The 22,364-nt window shown below is 37.9% G+C and overlaps 1 protein-coding gene across 4 annotated transcripts; it reads right to left on the bottom strand.

Moving 5' to 3' along the window:
* Positions 1 to 10,206: 10,206 nt before the first annotated feature.
* LOC120080596 (E3 ubiquitin-protein ligase DIS1) lies at positions 10,207 to 15,417 on the bottom strand. 4 transcript variants are annotated; one of them, XM_090315776.1, is made up of 5 exons: positions 12,978 to 13,576; positions 12,786 to 12,867; positions 12,475 to 12,701; positions 11,029 to 11,415; positions 10,207 to 10,793 (listed from the first exon to the last, which is right to left on the bottom strand). In XM_090315776.1, exons 3-5 carry the CDS (start codon positions 12,682 to 12,684, stop codon positions 10,473 to 10,475), a joined length of 918 nt encoding a protein of 305 aa, XP_090171902.1. In that variant the 5' UTR covers positions 12,685 to 12,701; positions 12,786 to 12,867; positions 12,978 to 13,576; the 3' UTR covers positions 10,207 to 10,472. The 4 variants fall into 4 exon arrangements, with proteins under 4 accessions (XP_090171902.1, XP_038891242.1, XP_038891243.1 ...); XM_039035314.2 differs by lacking the exons at positions 12,786 to 12,867; positions 12,978 to 13,576 and adding an exon at positions 14,750 to 15,417; XM_039035315.2 differs by lacking the exons at positions 12,786 to 12,867; positions 12,978 to 13,576 and adding an exon at positions 13,820 to 13,916.
* Positions 15,418 to 22,364: the final 6,947 nt, after the last annotated feature.

The raw sequence follows: 22,364 nt of genomic DNA, 5'->3' as shown, positions 1-22,364 counted from the left end.
GGAGGTTTGGAAGGTGAACTCGAATTGGACCACACCTTAGGTAAAGTTATCTGGAAATATTTTATAATATTTGGGTGTTTGGAATTTGGTCGTAACTATTAATTTTAAAGCTTGGTTTATGTTTAGGCTTGATTAAGGATTCAATAATTTCACAAAGATTCAATAGCTATTTTGTTCGACCTAATATCAAGGTAAGTAATCTTACTACTGGAACTGTCCACGAGTCAGGCATTAGATGTATGCTAGCATGATAAATGAATGTTATGGCAGAATGACAGCATGATAGATTGATAGTATAACATGATCAAAGTATATTCTATTACGAGGTCCGAATTATTTATTTATGCACATAGACACTTGAATGCTAGTATGAGATGGTATGTGCTTCCATGGTTGTATTTGATTTGATGTTGTTGAGGTATACACGTATGTTATAGAACCATGATGTTGAGGTATATGTGTATGTTGTAGAGCCATGATGTTGAGGTTTATATGTATGTCATAGATTCGTACAGTGATGATTATGATGTTGAGACTTTGCAAATGTCCTTACTAATTAGTTAGATGCCCATTAGATTTTGTGTTTCCTTCGGGATTCACCAGTTTGTGTTTCCTTCGGGATTCACCAGTTTGTGTCTCCTTCGGGATTCACCAGAGGTAGTGGGCATACTTAACTATAGTAGGATAGGACTCAGTCTCCTTCTTGTTTCATGTGCATATGTGTCCCTTGAGGAATAGAGCAATTTATATGTTTCACCAGAGGTGGGTATCTAGAGGACATAGATGCTCAGCCTGACCCAGTAGTGGGTTACTTACTAAGTATTTTATACTCATTCTTTCTCATGTTGTTGTTTCAGGTAAGGTAGAGATGCACTGGCGATGGACAAGTAGAATTTGTGATCGAGCCACTGGGACTAATTTTTACGCTTTCGCATCATGAGATTTAAAGTTCTTTTCATATTTCTCTTAACTTTTAGTTTTGATGTTTAAAACTTACATTTAAGAATTGTTTTTCAGACTTATTTATTGTCCTTTATGATTTATGGATACCCTACTATTGTTTTAATATTTGAATTTAATGAAAGTCTTTTGAACTTACCTTATTTAATTAGCATTTATTTTGCCATAACAGAGTGTTGTTTTGAATTCCATGCATGCATGTATTTAGTAACGGCCTAAATTAAGTCCTAGGGAGTCGGGTCATTACATGACCACTCGCAACCATATAAATCAAAGGACTGAAAGATCTTTTACCGAAGAGTTCTATGAGTGTGTTTGGATCGCTCTAATTTCACAGTGACCGAAATACATCAAATACGTTCAAATGCACAGTTATGCAAACGAACAGTCAATTAAAGGCATGCTTTGAAAAAAAATAAACGAGGGAGAGAATTGCCATACCAGTTGAAGACGTTCTTCAAACTTCGGAACTCAACGCAGCGAAAACCTCTACCCGATCAACCAACGCCCAGCAGATGCGTCGACTGTAGTAGCACAAACAACCATAAACTCACGAACGCAACGGAGACGACACCACCAGAAAAGAGCTCCATGTATTCTCGGAGTGAGAACCCAAAGTGTGGTCTTTGGTGAGTTTGGTAGAGAAAGGAGGAAGAACAGATTGTGTAGGCGATAAGCAAGTGGGATGGAAAAATGACGCTATCGTATAGCAAGATGCTTATCGTTTAGGAGAAACTACATGATTGTGTATATTTTACTGAACGATCATTTAGGAAAAGGTATACGATCGTTTAGCAAACACGACACACTATACGATCGTTTAAGGAAGCTATCCGATCGTTTAGGCGCGAGGCGGATGATCATTTAGGCACAGAGCGACTATCGTATAGGCTCTCGATTTTAAGCGATCGATTACGATTTCACCAACGCGCTCTTCGACCTCTTTTTGGACGACCGATTCAAAATTAAACAAATTTCATTTTAATTCATCGGTTACAATAACTGACATAGTTCCCACTAACGCACGTCCGAGCGCTATTTTGGGTTAATTATCATATAATTAACCAATTAAAATATTAATAAATATAATCATATTATATTTTTACTCTATAGTTTGATATCACATATCTACTATAGTAATTTATCCACTACTTGATATAAATCATATTTATATCTAATTTCCTCCAAAATAATGTATCTCATACATTTAGCCAATTATATCATATATAATTAACCAGTCCAATTATATCATATATAATCGAACTTCCTCTTGTCAATTTGAACATTTCAAATTAATCCAAACACTGATTCTCGATTTTATTCAAGCTACCCAAGGGACCTAATGGACCTATAGCTCGAAGCTCCAATGGTGCATGAATAGCTGACTAAACTCTTTAGCCACAAGATCCACCATCCATTAACTGTCAGGCATTCTACTGAAGACCAACAGTTGAACTCTTCTTACCACAGATATATTTCTATGTCCATCGGATATAACCAATCATGAGTACAATGACCCTTCACAGATGCTCGTAAGTACAGCTGGGCCAAATTACCGTTTTGCCCCTATCTCACTCCTTAAGTACCACTGATTTCTCTAATGAATAATACAACATAGTCCAACTATGTGTGAGTACCTCTCGGGCCAAAAGAAGGTGTGTGGCGCCACAGCGTTCAAGCTCCGGAATCAGCCCTTAAGGGAGCTATCTATCTACTTACCCTTGCCTCGGGGAAGGATTGAATTCCATCTTGTGTAGCTGAGTTCCTAGCTCTCAAATCAGACGAATTCCCAAAATGGTAGGTTTGAATCGACGACCTGGTCACTCGCACCCATATAAATCAAAGGACCGCCCTCAATGGCAAAAGTTCCCAACTCACTCAGGATTGAGGTCATGTTACCTATGGTCATCCTAGTAAAGTGAAGTCTCTGTCATGAATGGTGTTATATAATGAGACGTCAACACTTCGTGGTCAGGTCTTATACAAACTCTTTGTATAGGACGCCCTCGCTCGCATGTCCCCAACACGAATGATCAGGATCAGACCATCTATGAAAAGTCACAACACTTGTGACCATTCCACAAAGCAGGCCGCATCCGTAGCGTTACCAGGATAAGGTTTCCCTCCTATATCCATATACTACAGACCATTTTGGTTATCACTCAAGACATGATCCACGTGTATGTCACCACATACATGCTTGAGTTACATACAGATAACCAGGGATTTTATGTTTATTGGTTTGTGGTAAAGCAAATAAAACAAGCAACTGAGCAAAATACAAGATGTGAAATAAATATCATATATTATACAACAAAATCGTTTATACAAACTGTTTACAAACTATAGGACATGAGACTTTAGGGCATCAACCCCAACAAGGACTGCCTTCAATGGTAGGAGTTCCCAACTCACCCAGGATTGAGGTCATATTACCTATGGTCATCCTAGTGAAGTGAAGTCTCTGTCATGAACGGTGTTATATAACGAGATGTTAACACTTTGTAGTCAGGTCTTATACAAACTCTTTGTATAGGACACCCCCGCTCGCATGTCCCCTACACGAATGATCAGGATCAGACCATCTGTGACAAGTCACAACACTTGTGACCATTCCACAAAGTGGGCCGCATCCGTAGCGTTACCAAGACAAGGTTTCTCTCCTATATCCATATACTACAAACCATTTTGGTTATCAATTAAGATATGATCCAGTTGTATGTCACCATATACATGCTTAAGTTACATACAGATAACCAGGGATTTTATGTTTATTGGTTTGTGATAAAGCAAATAAAACAAACAATTGAGCAAAATCAAGATGTGAAATAAATATCAAATACTATACAATACAAGCATTTATTAGAGGGATCCGTGATACTTAAAGAGTTAGATGTAACTATAAGAGCTAAACGGTAATTTTGGCCCAACTGTACGTATGAGCAATTTGTGAATGGTCATCGCATTATTGACTAGTTATATCCAGTGGACACGGAAATATATCTATAATGCGAAGAGTGCAGCTGTCAGTCTTTAATGATGTGACCGGCACCGACAATTAATGGATGTTGAATAATTTAACTAAAGGAGTTTAATTAATTATTCAAGTACCATTGAGTTTCAATCTATAGGTCCATAAGGTCTCCTCTATAGCTCAACAGGGATTATTGAGAATTAATTTTGGATTAATTTGAATTGTTCAAATTAATTGAGAGAATTAATTATATGTGATATAATTAATATAATGTATTTGATACATTATAATATAAAGTTTATTTAGAGAGGAAATAAATTTGAATATGATTCAAATATTAATTATATGGATGAGATTCATATAATTAAATTTAATATAAATGTGATTTATATTAAATACCACAAATAATTGAGAGAATTAAAACTATAGGATATATTGTATTTGATATAATATAAAAACTATAGATTATATGTTACATATGATATAACATATAGTTATTATTTTAATTAAAATTAATTTTAATTTAATTTAAATTTAAGTTTAAAAGGAGGGAAATAACTTCCCTCTCCTTAATTCTCTCATCAGATTATGGTGAAGTGGTTTAGTTTTAGAGACTCTCCTTCTTCACAGAATATTCATCTTGAGAGTTCTTTGTAATTTTTTCCAGACACTTCTCCTCCCTATCTCTACTCTCCCTCTCCCAAAACTCAGAGCCCATACCTCCTGAGAATTCTCTATCCAGAAGAGAATACAGAGGAAACAATTGTGGTGGTTCCTCACTGTCGTGTTCGTGATCAATTCGGAGAAGAGGAATCATACGAAGAAATTGTTCTTCAAGGATATGTATTTCTCCTAACCCTAATTCATATTTCTCCTTCAATTGCATGTTGTAAATTTTCTGTATTTTGCATACTTATGTTATGTAATTTTCATTCTATGTAGAAAAAAAATTAAAATTAAAATTGGGACGATCCTCGCTTCCGCTACGAAACTTCGTTGCTCCTTCAATAATTACATTTATGAATTCCTTAGCAAACTGTCGCATTTTGAGAGCTTTTTTCCTAATTGTTTTAGATAGAATAGGTAAAATAACTTGTATTTCTACAAGTTATCAATCATCTTCTTCATAGATGGAAAAGAAGAGAAGTCCCCAAAATCACAAACAAAATTCCAAAACTCAACCGTCGCATGCGCCAGGTGTCACAATCGCTCTTTCGGAAGCTTCTCTTAGCGATTGTGCGGCACTTGTTCCCGCTCACGAACAAGCCAGCCAACTCGATTACGGGCTGCCGATGGCACACCGAGTGCCTCTTGCAACCTCCACCCCCGTTTTAGGGAAAACGGTTTTAGAAAACGGGTTTGGAGAAAAGGTTTTCGTAAGAAGATTTGTGAGTGTGAATAAAGAAAGAAAGATTGTAGTAGACTAGAAAGCAATAAGCAACAACAACGGCTTTATAGAGTACTACTCCGGGTATGAGGAAATGATGGTTAGTCTTATCCCCATATAGTGCATTCTGAACAAAAAGCCAACTGGCGCCCTTGCATATGCAAAAGGGCGAGTGGTCACTTACAATGAAAATGTAAAGAAAGCAAGCTAACTAAACTAATACAATACAGGACATGAAAATATGCTAGAAGGGGGTTGGATTGGGCATGCGGCCATGGGCAACAGGCCCTGGACAAGCATGACCGTTACATTCTCCCCCACTTAATTGGTTGACGTCCCCGTCAACCGACCTTGTTCAAAACCTGCGATGGCCGGAGCCGCATTCTTCAAGTCTTCGGCCCGCTCCCAACTGATCTCTTCATCGGGGAGATCCTTCCATTTCACCAAGAACTCTGTCAGTTCTCGTCTGGGTCTTCCACTGCGGCGCGTACGTTTACCCAAGATTTGTGCAACTTCTTTCTCAGCAAAACTCTTCATCGTGACTGATGGGCGCCTTAGCATGTTCCGCTGTCCATCCTCGGGTTCGGGATGATAGGGCTTCAGGAGGTTCACACCGATGACCGAATGAATCTTCATCCATGAGGGTAACTGAACCCTATATGAGGTTCTCCCGACCTTCTCAATTACCTCCACTGGACCTTCGTATTTCCTTACTAGCCGTTGGTCTCTCTGGCCTCGGAACTGAAACTGTCCGGGTCGTAGTTTGATCAGGACCTTGTCCCCAGCTTGAAACTCAAGGGCCCTCTGCTTCTTACCAGCCCATTTCTTCACTCTCCTTGATGCTCTTTCTAGGTAGGCGCGAGCTGTCTCAGGGGTTTTGCTCCACTCTTTAGTGAAGTTATGTGTCTGAGGACTTTTGCCTGCATAAGGGTGGTTCACCAAGTGTGGCCTGAGTGGCTGTCTGTCGCACACTTCGAGGGCCGCCTTTCCGACCGCGGAACTCTGCTGGATATCGAAGCTAAGCTGAGTCATACCTAACAACTCGTCTGACTGTTTTCGACGCCCAGCCAATTCGGGCGGGGCCATCTGATATACCTTCCTGGCAGGCGGCTTTGCCCCTGGCAACAACTCGACCTCATGGTCAATCCCCCTTCGTGGGGGTAGGGACTTGGGCAAGCTTCTCGGCCTGACGTCTCGATACTCTTCCAAGACAAATAGGTCGTCTTGGGGGATCTCCTCCTCAGTGGACTCAACCGATTCTACTGGGATGGTCATGAACAAGGGTTCGTCGTGGGCCGGGCCCCTCTTCAATTGGAGGGCTGAGATCATTCTCACTCCATTTGGCCGCTTGATACTTGCTTGGACTACGGTCGGTGTAGATCCGGTAATGACTAAGCATTTGGCGAGGGGCACTGGTATGACTTTATGTTCAAGTAGGAATTCCATCCCCAGTACCACATCAAAATCATCCATCTTGACAATCACGAAGTCGACGAGGCCCTTCCAGTCTCCTAACTTTACCGGAGTTCTCTTCGCTATCCCCGAAATCGGTAGGGCTGCGGAATTCACAGCTTTCATCTTTCCTGCATCTCTTTCCCAATTCAAGTTCAGGCGGCGAGCTTCCGTTTCCGCCATGAAGTTATGGGTAGCCCCAGAGTCAACCATAGTGGTTTTGGCCGATCTTTGGTTGACCCAAGCGTCCACATACATGAGACCTTTCTCTAGTGGCTCCGTCGCCTTTCCCATATTCTTCTGGAGTGCAGACAGGAATTTCAATGCCCCCATCCTGGGATTCTCAATTTCTGCCGCTGGCTCGGTTACCGTCTCCTCTAGTTCGGCCTCGTTTCCGGAGGTAGAGGCTAGTGTGGCTTGAAAAGCACTAAACGCGGTTTGATTTGGACATTCACGCGCCCTGTGTGGCCCTCTACATATGAAACAAGACAGGGGGCGATTGTAATTGTTATGCTGTTGTGGCGGCCCCCGCCAGTTGTTTCCCGATCTCGGTTGGGATGATTTACGGTCCCCCCCTGTGTTCTTGTCTCCTCCCCCAGGCCTGGGAGGGCTGGAACGGCTGTTTCTGTTTTCCTCATTTGAGGAAGTTGATTGCTTCCTCACATCTTGTGAGTCAGTGCTAAGGTCGTATAGTCGTTCAGCTGCCGCATAGGCAGAGGGGAGATTCTGTACTCTCTGTTCGTATAGTTTTGCTTTTGCCCACGGTTTCAGCCCCTCCACAAAGCAAAAGACCTTGTCTTTTTCGGACATATCTCGTATGTCCAACATGAGTCCTGCAAACTGTTTTACGTAGTCCCTGATGTTACTTGTTTGCTTTTAGCTCTCTGAGTTTTCGTCGAGCCAAGATCTCAACATTTTCAGGGAAGAACTGCGAACGAAGTTCTTGTTTCAATCTATCCCAAGTATCAATAGTGCAACGTCCTTCCTGTATGTCTGTAAATCGTGATCTCCACCACAGTTTTGCATCTTCAATTAGATGCATCGTTGCTATTGTGACTTTCGACTCTTCAGCACTGTGTTCGTCGCCTTGAAGTATTGCTCAAGGTCGAAGATAAAATTTTCCAGGGCTTTCGCTTCTCGCACCCCACAGAAGGGTTTTGGTTCTGGGATTTTTATTCGGCTTACTGCCCCTGCGCCCCCAGGTGGGGCTTGGTTCCCTACCGCTCGGATGGTGAGATTCACCCTCGCACTCACATCCGCTATCTCGGCTCTGACGACATCCAGGGCCGATCGAAAGTCTTCAGATAGGTCGGTTACCATCTGAAGTATTGCTTTTTGGGAGCTGTCCAGCTCTTCGACACGCTCCTCTATGTGGGCAACAGAACCCGAGGAGCTATCGCCTCGTTCAAAGTTGCCGGACCGTACTGTTTTGGTCTCGAGGGTCTCTACCCTCATCATCAATTCTCTGACGGGTAATCCGTCTAGGCGGCCAACCACCGCATCAATTCCATCGGCTTTCTCGGCAACTTCTTGTAGCCGAGTCTCAAGGAAACGAACATTATCTGGGACCTCTCTCAGGTAGAGCATTTGTTCTTCTATCTCTACCAATCTGTCCACATGGGACTTGTTCAAGTTCTTCGTCGCCGACATGATCACTGATCTTCCCTCTATAAGCCAACCTGGCTCTGATACCAACTGTCACAATCGCTCTTTCGGAAGCTTCTCTTAGCGATTGTGCGGCACTTGTTCCCGCTCACGAACAAGCCAGCCAACTCGATTACGGACTGCCGATGGCACACCGAGTGCCTCTTGCAACCTCCACCCCCGTTTTAGGGAAAACGGTTTTAGAAAACGGGTTTGGAGAAAAGGTTTTCGTAAGAAGATTTGTGAGTGTGAATAAAGAAAGAAAGATTGTAGTAGACTAGAAAGCAATAAGCAACAACAACGGCTTTATAGAGTACTACTCCGGGTATGAGGAAATGATGGTTAGTCTTATCCCCATATAGTGCATTCTGAACAAAAAGCCAACTGGCGCCCTTGCATATGCAAAAGGGCGAGTGGTCACTTACAATGAAAATGTAAAGAAAGCAAGCTAACTAAACTAATACAATACAGGACATGAAAATATGCTAGAAGGGGGTTGGATTGGGCATGCGGCCATGGGCAACAGGCCCTGGACAAGCATGACCGTTACACCAGGCATGGGCAGCGCCATTAGCCGATCTAGGGCACCAAATAACCGACCCCACTCGGGCCTCTATACACAATGAACCAATCACCTCAATGAAACTAGCCAACTCAAAAACATTACTCCCATCCGATTAATCGCATTGACAAGATCAATACAATCAAAGGGAGGGACCAAAAGAAAAAACCCAGGAGACGAGGTCAGAAAGACCTTCCACCACAACAATAGCTTTAAGGATCTTAATATCCCACCTGTGCTCAACCTTAGCAAAACGAACAAAGATCAAAAGATCCGGCAGAATTTTTACTAAAAACAATGTGATTAGTGATTACCAACATAAACACAGCTCTAATGACATGCTCATCCTTTCATTATTTCTAGCTAATCTCATTCTAATATTTTATATACTTTTCATTCTAATCATGAAATCTTTTAAACTTTTGTATTGCATTTAATAAAATCCTTAGGCTACTCTGAAACCTAATATTAAATTTCAAAGACGGATTTTTAAATGCAGGTTCATGTAATATGAATAATGATATAAGAGCCGAAATAATATAACTCAACATTAATCAACATATACATTGTAAATTTGGCAAATTTGGCAAGAATGTTAATAATTTTTAAACAAAATTTGGGAATTAATACAACATATTTTAAAAATTAAAGCTGAAGGACTCCAAAAGGTATAGAACAAAGTCATGATTTTTACCCCTAACAAAAACAATAATTTTGAGCAAAAGTATAAATTCATTAAAAGAAGTCATTTATAAATTAGGCAAAATGATTTTAGGATCCAACTCCAAATGGACATAAATGTGCTACAACTTTTGGTAGCTTTAAACCAAATAATTGTTTTACAGTTGTTTTCTATTGAAATATTATTTATTCTTAAATATTTGTCTATAAATTTACACACAACAATAAGTTCAAATGCATATTATTTATATTAAAATAAATATCAACTTTCATAAATATATCCATTTTTGACCTTTTACTGCCATCAATAATTTTACATAATTAGTATGGACGTAAATATTGATCTAGTTAGACCACTAATAATTAATTAATGATTGGAAAATCACGTTTACAACTATTTTCTTAAACATCAAATTTCAATCATGTTAAATAGATCTATAGTTTTTTTTTCTTTTTTTTCTTTTTTTTTTTTCCCTTTTCCATTGAAATAACTGCTGGACCTACAAATGTAATTTTAAGTCCTCTGAGGGGCAGAAAGGAAAAAAATATAAAATAATAATAATAATAATAAAGAGAAAAATAACAGAACACCTCTCTTGCAAGAGTGAAGAACACAGGTTTTTGCAGTCCAGTTCATGTATTTGATTTCTCCCACAAGCAAACAGAGTTTGCCCCTTTGAATATTGAAACTAAAAATAAAATAACTACACATTGCATGATTGGAGATCTATTATATCATAACTCTAATTAGCCTACTTTTACTTTCTAAGGATCTAAACATAGATCAGGAAAAAGTGATCAGAAACAGACTATTACTGCTCCTTCCAAATCCTACCAGTTACCCTGAGTTTCAATTCTTTCCGATCTCCCCCCGAGAAGAAGAGTGCCATATTACGTTGGATAATAAGACCGTCAAAACTGTCTCGGACCTTCCGATGACTGTCCCGAATACTCCTTGGCACTCCTTGCCACACCATCTTCCTCCCATTTCCACCAACCTCAAGACTATAACTGTAGTTCTTTGCTTCATTATCGTCGCCCATAAACCGCAAGAAAGCTATGTAAACGGGAGCCATTCCGAGCTGAAAAGCTTCGAAATGTAAACAAAAGTATTGACCAAAACAGCTGAAAACCTAGAAACCAAACAGAAAAAGGTTATCAGTTGCGTGCCTGACCTTCATAATTTGAAACATATACGATCCGAACTCCCGATCTAATAAAAAAGGACATGTCTGTTGTCAGTCTGTTTATTCTCAACTCATAAAGCCTTTTCTATCAGAATGTAAACCTTCATTTGGACATATGTTGAACAAGGTTCAACAGGCCAAAAACCAAAACATGATCAAATAAGACGAAAAAGAATAGTACCGTTAACATCCAGGTGGCATTTTCGACCTCTTGCGGATTTGACTTGACATAACGGTGATTGAATGTGCTCCCATTATGCATGTCAACTTTGTGATCATCCTTGAGGTGGGCTACCAAAAATGGAATATCACCGATAACTGTGCATTCCGATCCCGCATATGGACAGTTATATGGTCGATACACACATTGAGATTCATGTTTCAGCTTGCTATAGTATGGGTATATGCCTGCACATCCAAAAGTTTGATATTTACATGGAAGTTCCAGAGATGCAGCCACCTTCTCTAATGCAAGACATCTGATATTGCCAAGTTCATGCCTGCAGGTTGGACATCGGTTGTGCACCCTAGGCTTGCAACCGGAACACAACGTGTGACCGTTCGAACACTGCAACAGAATTTTAATTGACATAACATAAGAATACAAGATACAAAAATAATTTTCATATATCCCAGAAAGAAATGGTATTCTCAATAATATGGGGAAAAAAATCAGAGCTTTCACATTATTCATAAACTCAAGGAGAACATTTGGTCCATGTTAAAGAGGAAAACAGCTTTCTACCTCCAAATTCGTTTTGTGATAACCAGATTAAGTCATTCTTCTATTTTTTTAATTGCCAAAACGAAGAATCTGAGCAAGGAACTGACTACATCCATGGAAAGCACAAATATCTTAAGATTTTCCATTAACCTGCTATACTAATCCAAACGAAACCGGTGTATTTTATATAGGAACAAGAGCCTAAATCATGTCTCCCAAGGTATGGTAAGGCTTCTAGTTCTTGGTTAAACTGCTGAATATGTGTGCCCTACATGATGCCTTCCAGAGACGCCTTTAAGTCAAAGGCCAAAATCGTGTGGACAAATTAGATTAGAGGAATTCTATGTGACCTGTGGAATGAAAAAAACCATCATTCATAGGTTCTTTGAAGAGAGTTCAGGAGTTTTAAGGAGATTTGGGATTATATTACTTGTTTGGAATCAGTACCCAATTTATGTTGTAATCATACAACTCTATTAATTCAAGTCAATTGGAGGTTTAGAGGGGGTTGTTTTCTCATCTTCCACCCTGCTTAGTGCTTTTGTTTTTTTGTTATATTAATTCTTTTGACAGATATTTATGTAATTTCTTCCATAACCATGAGAATAGTTTCATGTGGTAATAATAACAAAGTTGTATTGATATATGGTATAATTAATGAGATTTTTCAAAGTTTAGGGAAGCCCCTGCCTAACCCACCACCAAATCCACCTCCAAAACCTAAATCTTCCAAACCCACCACCAAAACCTAAATCTTACAAACCCACCACCAAAACCTTTTCCATAACTAACATCGCCACCAACTCCATCAGTCCATCATTGATACCACCAACTTCACCCAGGCCCTCTCTCTAAACAAGAAAACAATTTCATTCAAAAGACCTTAGAAAGTTGACAACAGACCTGATGAATGGGAGGGTACATAGCATTTAAGCAAACAGGGCACTCCAACAGCTCACGAACACTGCTAGAGACAGCAACGTTAGGTTTTCCTCCATTTCGAGCAGGATCACTCACACTTTCACTAACATCCATCATGTCATCATCTTGGGGAGGATCAATAACCTCAGGTTTGGTCCGAATGTCATCAAAATAAGGATTTGCAGATGACATTTTTATCAATAGAATGCCTACATGCATAAAAACGAGTTAGAAAAAGTAAAAATAAGAACTTGCAAGAACTGAGAACATAAAATGTCAATCAATAGGTGTACCCAAGAAAAATAAGTATTTAGAGTGTTAACAAGGGGAAAGATTGCTCCTTCATCAAGAACCTTCATAGGATAAGAAACTCCTCTACAGAGAAATGACGTTGAAAAATAAGAGGGGATTGGTAAGTTGGACCTTTTAAAAGGAAAATAAGGAAAGCTCTCTAGTTTGTCAAAATAAAAAAGTACTGTGCTTACAAAGCTTAGCCACAGAAAAACACCAGGGAAGACAAAATGAACAATTTAGCCACAAGACACAAAAAGCAAATGCTCCACATCCTCAGTATTTTAAAACTGATGGGACAAAAGACAAACCCATGATTGCCTGTTCTGGATTCTTATGGTGAAGCTTAGATATTTCAACAACATTAGAGTGCAAAGAGACGAGGATTCCCTCGCCAGAAGTTCTTTCTTAGGATATCCAAGATAGCAAACCAAACCTTCCACCTCCCTATCTGTCAAATTCCTTCTCATTTACAAGAACCAGTCATTACTCCAAACATCTATACAGAAACTAACTAGGCTGCTATTGTCAATAACCGGTATATAAAGCCAAAGGAAAATTTATATCAAGTGACACATAAAAACCCGTTAATCTTTCTACAAAAACGGTATTTTCATAAGAACCAACAGTGGCCATAAAAATCTTCCATAATTGGAATAGCTTGTTATAAAGCAAAGCTGGCTTTTAGTACTAAGACGACACTTCTCTCGAGAGGCATGTCAAAATCCAGAGATCTTTCTCGAGAAGTGTGTTTTCACCAGATTAGGCAGCTTATGGTTAAGCTCTAGGGGACTTAAGTAAGAGGTTAGGACCCTAATTTATCCATACACTTCTCTCAAAGGACACGTCAAAACCCACAAATATTTCTAGAGAAGGGTGTTTTCACCAATTTAGATCGGGACAGCTTGTTATAAAAGAGTCGCTTTCTTTAAGAAGAATGAAAGTACAGGCAGGATATTAAGAATACACAGACCAACATGGAACGTAGGGGGAGGAGCCTCCAAAAGTAATATGACGAATTAGAGTTCCAACTTACAAGAAAGAACTTCAAAAGCACTTTTGACAATCCTCCTATTCCTTTCAAGCCAGATTGTGCCAAGATAAGACTGGCAAAAAACAAGTCTATAAAAGGAACTACGAAGCACCCACTATCACAAAAAAGGGGATAAGAACTACTTTCGTTAACATTTCGCATATTGCAATAACCAAAACGGGTGGCGCAAAAGGGAAACCAAAAAGAAAACAGTTTTCAATAACTCTGCCAAATTTTTCTTTTTTTTCTTTTTTTTATTTTTGAGAACCAGCTTGTTTCCTCCAATAATGAATTGGCAAATAAATCTATATCAACTAACACATAGATGCTTCTCTAAAAGAAAAAGAAAGCATCTCAATTCATTATCCAATATTCTGTCCATTGATCCAAAGATTATTAGCCAAAAACCAGAACACCCAAAAGAGAAAAAGACTAAGAACATGGATGATATTGAGCACTTCATGAAATACCTCCAAGAGTTCAGAATCATGAGTGAAAACCAATGGAAAGAATGAAGAAGACAAAACAGCAAACACATTGGCACTAACTAAACCCCCAATGGAACCAATTCAATTACCATTAAAGAAAAACTAAACCGTGTAGAAACTCATATCCAACTTTATATTTCTGTTACCAACAACCTTTCTAAACCCAGAACCCCAAACAAAAACTAAGCTAAAAGAAAACTGAAGCCTATAGATAATAGAATAACAACAACAACAAACGCGAAGAGTAAAGCAATCAAATAACCAGAAACATCCAAAGTCGCATTGAGACAACCCAAAAACGGAATGCAGATTAGGACATCCGAAAACGAAAGCAACCCAGGAAAAAAAAAAAAAAGAAAAAAAGAAAGACACATTAACAAGAACCCCAAATCACAACAACCCAAACCCCATGAAAAGAACAAAAATCAAAGAAACCATGAAATACCTCGAAAGATAACGAGAACCCCACCAAAGAAATCTGGGTAGACAGCAACTTAGGTAGTGATAGGAGAATAAACAGCATAAAAAAGAGGAAATACAGAGAGATATGATGAAGAAGTAAGCGTTTGGGAGCGTATAGAATTCAAATTAAAGGCTGAGAGAGAGAGAGAGGGAGCCGAGGGGGAGGAGCGTATGATGAAAGACGGAAGAAAGAGAGAGATTTTTTCTCGAGAAAGAACAAAAAGGGTAAAAAGAAACGAGAGAAATTAAGACGTGCGGAGCGGACCCTTCTCCCCTTGCCCACAAGTCCACAACAACAACAAGAAGCAGGCCGGCTTCAGTGTCCTCGAAATTCCGAAATTTGATTTGATTTATTTATTTAAATTGAATGAATGAATGAGGAAAAAAAAAGGAAAATCTCAGAGTTTTCTAAGCCTTTTCACTTCATCGGCAATCAAAGATTCAAAATACCCAGCAATCAAAGATTCAAAATACCCAGAAAAGAGAAAAAGGGAAATTCTTTTTTGTTTAAACGAAGGTTCGAAAGAGAGAGAGAGAGAGAGAAGGCGGCAGCGCCCTCGTAATCACTCTGCTTATGAAATATGAATCATTTGAAATGGTTGACTCTTGACTCCCACCCCTCCGGCCTCCTTTCGTTATATTACGCGCTTTACAAATACATATGTGTATCTGTGTATATATACACACACGCTCTTCGTTATAAATAGAAAAAAAGTATATATACGCTTTGAAATCACTCCAAAAAGGAAACCATTTTTCTTTTTTAAAGAAAAAAAGAAACCAAAATTTAGGTCAAAGTCACTTTTAGTTTCTAGTTGTACAAAAGGAAAAAAAAAAAAAAAGTTTTTACTTAGGAAATAAATTTTGTCATCCTAAGTTATATCGGGTTACACTTAATTAAAAACTGCGATATGGCACTTTATTTATTAAAAAAACTAGTTTTTTATCAATGTAGAAGAAAAGGAGCATAAATATTGCTTTTTAAGTCCCGTTTGATAACCATTTCGTTTTTTGTTTTTTGTTTTTCAAATTAAACTTATTTTCTTCTTATTTCTTACAATAATTTGCGTCTTTGTTAAGTTCAGATTGAATTCTTAACCAAATTTCAAAAACAAAAATAAGTTTTTGAAAATTACTTTTTTAGTTTCCAAATTTTGACTTGGTTTTTTAAACTATTAGTAAAAAGTAGATAATCAACGGAAAAAAAATTTAGGTGGAAGTAGCACATATGTTTAATTTTCAAAACCCATGAACAAAAAACGAAATAGTTACCAAAAGTCCTATTCTATCAATTTTTTAACATAAATATTTAAAGCGATAACCAAATTTTAAAAAATATATATTTTAGAAAACATGTTTTTTTAAGTTTTCAACCTTTAATTTGTAAAAATTAAAAAAAATGATAACAAAACATAAACTTGTGTAGCAGGAATAGTGTTATAAATAAAAAATTATAATGAGGTATTTGGCCCACTGACTTCATAAGTCGGTGTTAAATAACTTAACTTTAATAATGTTTATTATTAAAATTTACACATTTATCATAAACTCTATATTTCCCTTTTTCTCTTTTTTGTATATTTATCGAAAAACCTAATTTTACAACTCTAGACTCCAAACATAAATTTTCTAACTCCAATATATTATCTCTAGATTTTATAATTCAATTCAATATCTCAAAAACTTGAAATTTTGTCTTCTACATATTAGTTATTAAACTTTGAAAATATTTGTTTTAGTTTCAACTTTCAAACTTTTCAAACATTAGAAATAGAGCCCACAAGAAATAAAGGAAATAGATAGTTAATTTCTCGTAAATTGATTAAAATCAATAAATTTGAACAACTCTTCAAAATAAGCTAAAACTAAAAGTCTTAAAACAACAAATTAGAAAAATGTCGTATCTTTTAAAAAAAACCAAGTGATATATTTGGGGAGAAAAAAAAAAGTGCAGTTTTTGGCCTTTCTTGACATTAGAAATTGGTTGACATTTCTATCTACCCCCAATTTTCTTTTTATTTTTTTTCCTAAAAATAACTATTTTTCTATAAATAATAAAGTTTGACCAAGTTGAAGTTGAACAACTCAGTTGAAGAATGATTTAATTTAAATGAAAATGAATTTTGCTTTTTTAGATTTATTTTTAATTCTTATAAATTAAATTGTAACGATCCGACCTTTCGAGTATTCTGACAAAGGCCGTTACGACTAAATACACATTTAAAACCCAAATATTTTGTTTAAAAAAATTCATTAAAACAATAAGGATAGTTTTTCCAAAATAAACTCGAAAACAAATAAATAAAACTTTTATTCGGGGTCCCCTAAAAATAATATTCATAAAGGAAACATTCAAAACGTTAAAATTTGTTATCTCATGTCAAATTCTAGTTTCAAAACATTCAAATGACAAAAACATAGACTGTGTGGAAGTGACTTCTCTTGTCCCCATTGGCTCTGTCACAGGTCCTGTCTGTCACTCGCCAACCTGTTCTTGTCATTTCCTGAAAAACATAAAGGAATAAAGGATGAGTAGAACAATACCCAATAAGTCATCCCATTTACCGGGATCAGGTTGTGCAATCACATGTAGTGAATGCTTGTGGCTAGTGGAACTTTCATGGTGAAGTTGTTCCTGAATGGCTAACTAAAGGAATAACTTGGCTTGCCTTAACTTGCATGTTTAGTGGCCTGGTGGCACATCGTTAATCATGGGAAAAGAAACATAATCGTGTATCTATCGGTTCACGCATGTCTAGCAGTCCGAAGGCACAACGCCAAACCTGAAAAAGTAACATGAACGTGAACCTGTAGATTCACGCAAGTCTAACGGCCCGAAAGCACACCGTCCAACATGGAAAAGTAACATGAACGTGAACCTATCGATTCACGCATGTCTAGCAGCCTGAAAGCACACTGTCAAACATGGAAAAGTAACATGAACGTGAACCTGTCGATTCACACATGTGTAGCGGCCCGAAAGTACACTCAAACATGGAAAAGTAACATGAACGTGAACTTGTCGATTCACGCATGTCTAGCGGCCCGAAAACACATCATCAAATATGGAAAAGTAACATGAGCTGAATTTGTCGATTTATGCATATCTAGTGGCCCGAAGGCACACTGTCAAACATGAAACTAGACCCATCGATCCTCTGAAATAAACATGCATCAAGGCGAGACGATAAACTGTCCTATTGGTCTAATCATGCATCACATACATAATTTCAGTACTGTTTTCGCTGCACATATCATAGCATAACATGGAAGTTCAAACATGCTCATAATACTCATAACTGTCATGCAACAAGTATATCACAAAATCAAAATCATGCTTCTAAAGTCCATTAATTAACTTTGTAAATCTAATCTAGACCGCCTGGCACGAAGGCATAGGTAATAGTACCACTTACCTCAAATTAAGTCAAGGACAATTATCTCGACAACCAACTCCAATAATTTACTTGAACTAAAACCAACGAAAGGACCGAACGATCGTAAATCCTGCTAGAAAGCACGCCACTGATCTCCAAATTTCAAATAGTAAATGTTCAAAAACCAGTTTCCCTTGTTGGCCAGTGACCAGAAACGCTCCCAAACTTCAATCTAAAAGTGAAACGTAAAGGATATCAACCAATTGGGCCAAAAGCTAATGGGTGGTCAAGAACCTCTAAGAATTCTAAAACTTACCCAAAATATCAATTTCGGTGACAATGGTATCAGCAGCGGTGGCAACCATAGATAGGCAGTGGGTGTTGTTGTTGGACGGCATAAATCGTTTAGGCTAAGAGAAGGGGAATTTCTAGTTTTACAAATTTTATTCAGTAGAAATTATGAACAAACCAGAGCTTCAAACAACAATCCAACCATTCAAAATGAAACTCTATATGTCTCGAACGGACCAAATTTGAGCACGATTCAATGGTTCAAATTCTGGCAATTAACAATTTTGTGAAAGTTGTGGATGAAAAATCGAATTGCTTTCTCCCCGATTTGTTTGGCTCTTTTCACTCTCATTTAATTCCTAAAAATCTCAATTCTTTCATTTTTTTTTCAAATTTTGAAAAGATAAATAAAATATTTTATAACAATATATCCAAAATCTTCTATTAAGGGAAATTCTTATCAATAGAAAAATCCCAAAAATATTTACACTTTATAACAAAAGTTCTAAAAATGCTTTGTATTTTTGGAACTTTTTGCTATAAAGTGTAAATATTTGTAAATATTTTTTATTTTTAAAAATGTCCCTTCTATTAAATTAATAAATCGATTATCTTTTCAAATTATCTTAATTTAGGCTTCAAAAACTAAAATTAAATGGCATAAGATCCATCAATTTGATACGAATTAAATTCTTCCAAATATTTAAATCAATTCAAAACCACATGAAATTAATTATCTCCTTAATTTTTTTTTAAGTTTGCCCTAAAATCCAAAATCAAAGGGAAGCAAAATTCAATATTTTCAAGATAATTAGTTCGAATATATAACCAATTAAATTCAATTTAACTAATAAAAAAATTTCAATTATTTCAACTTAATCACAATTTTCCAAATGAAAGGGAAATTCAAACTCAATAATTTTAGATAATTAACTTAAATTTTCCTGAAATTCGGGATGTTACATTCTTCCCTCCTTAAGAAACTTTCGCCCTCGAAAGTTCAAGTCCTTAAAGGCTCGTGATACTTAGTTCTTGTCTTATCCTCATGTTTCCAAATTGCTTCTTCAGACCGATAATTCTACCAAAGAACTTTTAATTAGCACTAACTCCACGTTTCAGAAAGTCTTTACCTCCTACCATGAATTGTATAACTTATCTGAGACAATATCATGTTACTCTTTAATCTTAAAACAAACACATATCACCATTTAGACCCTTCTATCACGAGTCTATAAATCTCACTTAAATGAAGCTCTTGAAGTCCCCATATACTGTAGAGAATTTTTCATTCCAAAATACATCACCATAACCTCATAATAGCTGTAACCATTACCTTATGACGGTTTCTAAGATAAAGGCCTTCATGATTGCATACATCTATATTGAGAATTTTCACACTCCATAGAGTGGGTCACTTCATTGTCCATGCAACAGAAAACATATCTTTCATGGCATCTCAAGTTCAGGTTTCAGAATTTGGATTCGGCACCTAATTACCCTAACAATCTTCTGCAACCGAGATACGCTATCATATTCAATCCGTAATAGTTGGTACAAAGTCGCGTGAATCATCTTTTTTTCCTAATAAACAAAGCTGGTGTGCTCCAAGGCAAAACTTTAAGGCACATATGAAACACTTTGCTAAATGGTTCTTGTATTAGTGACTTAGGCTATTCCAACTCTACTGGAGTCCTTCTATGAAGAGCCTTAAGGATGGAAGTTTATCTCAACTCAAGTTCATCTCTAGTACTAGGGGTCATTCTGGGAGATCAAATTTACTCAATCTTAATGCTCATATAGCTTGTTTCTTACTTGGAGCTAGATTACTTTCACCTTCAAATCAAATCAATGGCTTCATTAATTCCTTGTTCTAGATATTTGATGACGGAAAATTGGAAGTCAATTTTACTCGACAACCAACTTCCCTTGGACACGGTATGCGATGCATATTCCTAATATATGTGTTGATAGTCATGCGTCGATGGTCATGCGCTGGAATGAAAAATGTGTTAATCGAATGTATGCGATGACCATGCGTCCTGCCACAAGTTTTCTTGCGTTCACACCAAGTATAACATGAACGCAAGTTTCTTGGGTAATCCAAGGTTGAACATAGGGACTTGTAGCTATATGTTTGCGGTAATTGTGCATGTGGCGGTTGAACAAAAGAATGGAGGGGATGTTGCTATGTTAATCCTACTCCTACTCTTATCTATCAGACAACGCAATAAGAATATGCATGAAAGGTAGAGATGCGATAAACCTTGACATGAAATAAATGTATGGGAAATAGATAAAATGAGGAGATGTTTTCATTGCAACTCTTAAGAGTGACCATAAGGACAACCCTAGTCAACGCAAACTAATGCGATCATGCAACACTCATACAATAGTAAACCACCTCTCGATGCGAATGCTACGGCTTCTAATGCTAAAACGCATGCGATGTATGTGCAAAGGTGTCTATAAGGCCTACACATAAGCCTCTAATTCTTGTCTATGCGATGATACACAAACAAGGTGACCACATATCATCATTCTTATTCCTAGGGTGCACGCGATGCAGTGTTGACAAACAGAGCTTATCTCTAAGTCCCTATCTCTTGCTTATGCAAATCTAATCTCGCTCTCTTGAGTCTAGATTCTCACCTAGCTCTCTCGAGTCATTAGGTTCTTTCTTTAGACTCTATCTCGAGTAGCTCTAAAGGGGTGTTGGGCATAACATAAGACAAGACAAACGCGTGAACTTGGTTGATGGAAGATTGTTACTATCCCTAGCGAACAATGCATACCTTGCTTAATGCGTCCAACCACTTACCCTCTTGGGCAGTTGATTGTCGCTTTCTCATCGACAAGCAATGCGTAGCCTATAGACAGGCGTTGCAGCATCTTCACACTAAACAAATAAAATTACTCACACACTCACGCAACGCACACCTCTCGGTGGGTTGCTACATGCTTCATATCCCTAATCCACATGACTAAGTATGCAATACCCACGCAATCCCACTAAGTGTTGTAATGAAGGTAATGGTGCTAAGCAAGAAGATGGAGATGGAGTCGAAGGAACAGAGAAATGCATTGAAAAAAATTGTATTAATCCCTTAATTTCAAATGTCATACAATACAATATAGAAAAAGAAAGGAAAAAGAAATAACCGGCTGGAAGCAAAGCTTTGCTTCCAGCAAATGTGCGTCAAGGCTACTGATGGTGCCATGGATAGGCGGAGGAGCTGACTCTCTCGAGATCTAACTCCAGTCGTCACTCGAAATGGATGAAGGAGGTGAAGAACTTTCAGCCGTCTTCTCATGCGTTTGTCTGGATCGCAAGGATCCGCCATAGACGAACCTTAGGCGAAAACCTTGGATAAAATGAATTTCAGCTCATCGGCTTCTATTTATAGAGCTTGGGTCGTCGACAACATTAATTGGACTGCTCTGAGTCTGACGTTTGGCGCGTTAGTCCTTTTCTGAACCTCTGCCACTAACGGCGTGGTAGGTGAAATGTCAATATCAGCTTTGGATTTCTCAAGGTAGATGTGTTGATGTGTTCATTCCACCTACCTTGCATTGATTCCAATAGAATGCGTTGTCGCGTAGTCGCAATCATTCAATGGCCGCATTCGCTTAATACTGCAACTCTACATGATGACCGCATTCGCTTGATGAGCACAACTCCCATGCGATGGACGCATACGGCTGATTACCGCAACATCCATGCGTTGATCGATGCGTTTTCCTTGAAATGGAGTGTTTCTCCGCATGCGGTCGTGTATGCGATAGTCCAGTTTCCCCGTTTGCGTTCATTTCTTGCATTGGCTACAAAAATAGAACATTGAATGCATAATTAACGCATAACGGGTTAGCTGAGATTCGACATGCTGATCGATGCAAGCTCATATTCTTGTGAATTCCTATCATGATTGACTC

Source organism: Benincasa hispida, chromosome 7 (assembly GCF_027475165.1).
Source record: "Benincasa hispida cultivar pf3 chromosome 7, pf3_genome.v1.1, whole genome shotgun sequence".
Lineage (NCBI taxonomy): Eukaryota > Viridiplantae > Streptophyta > Magnoliopsida > Cucurbitales > Cucurbitaceae > Benincasa > Benincasa hispida.
Note: the sequence above shows the minus strand (reverse complement) of the source record. Positions and strands in the feature narration are given on the sequence as shown.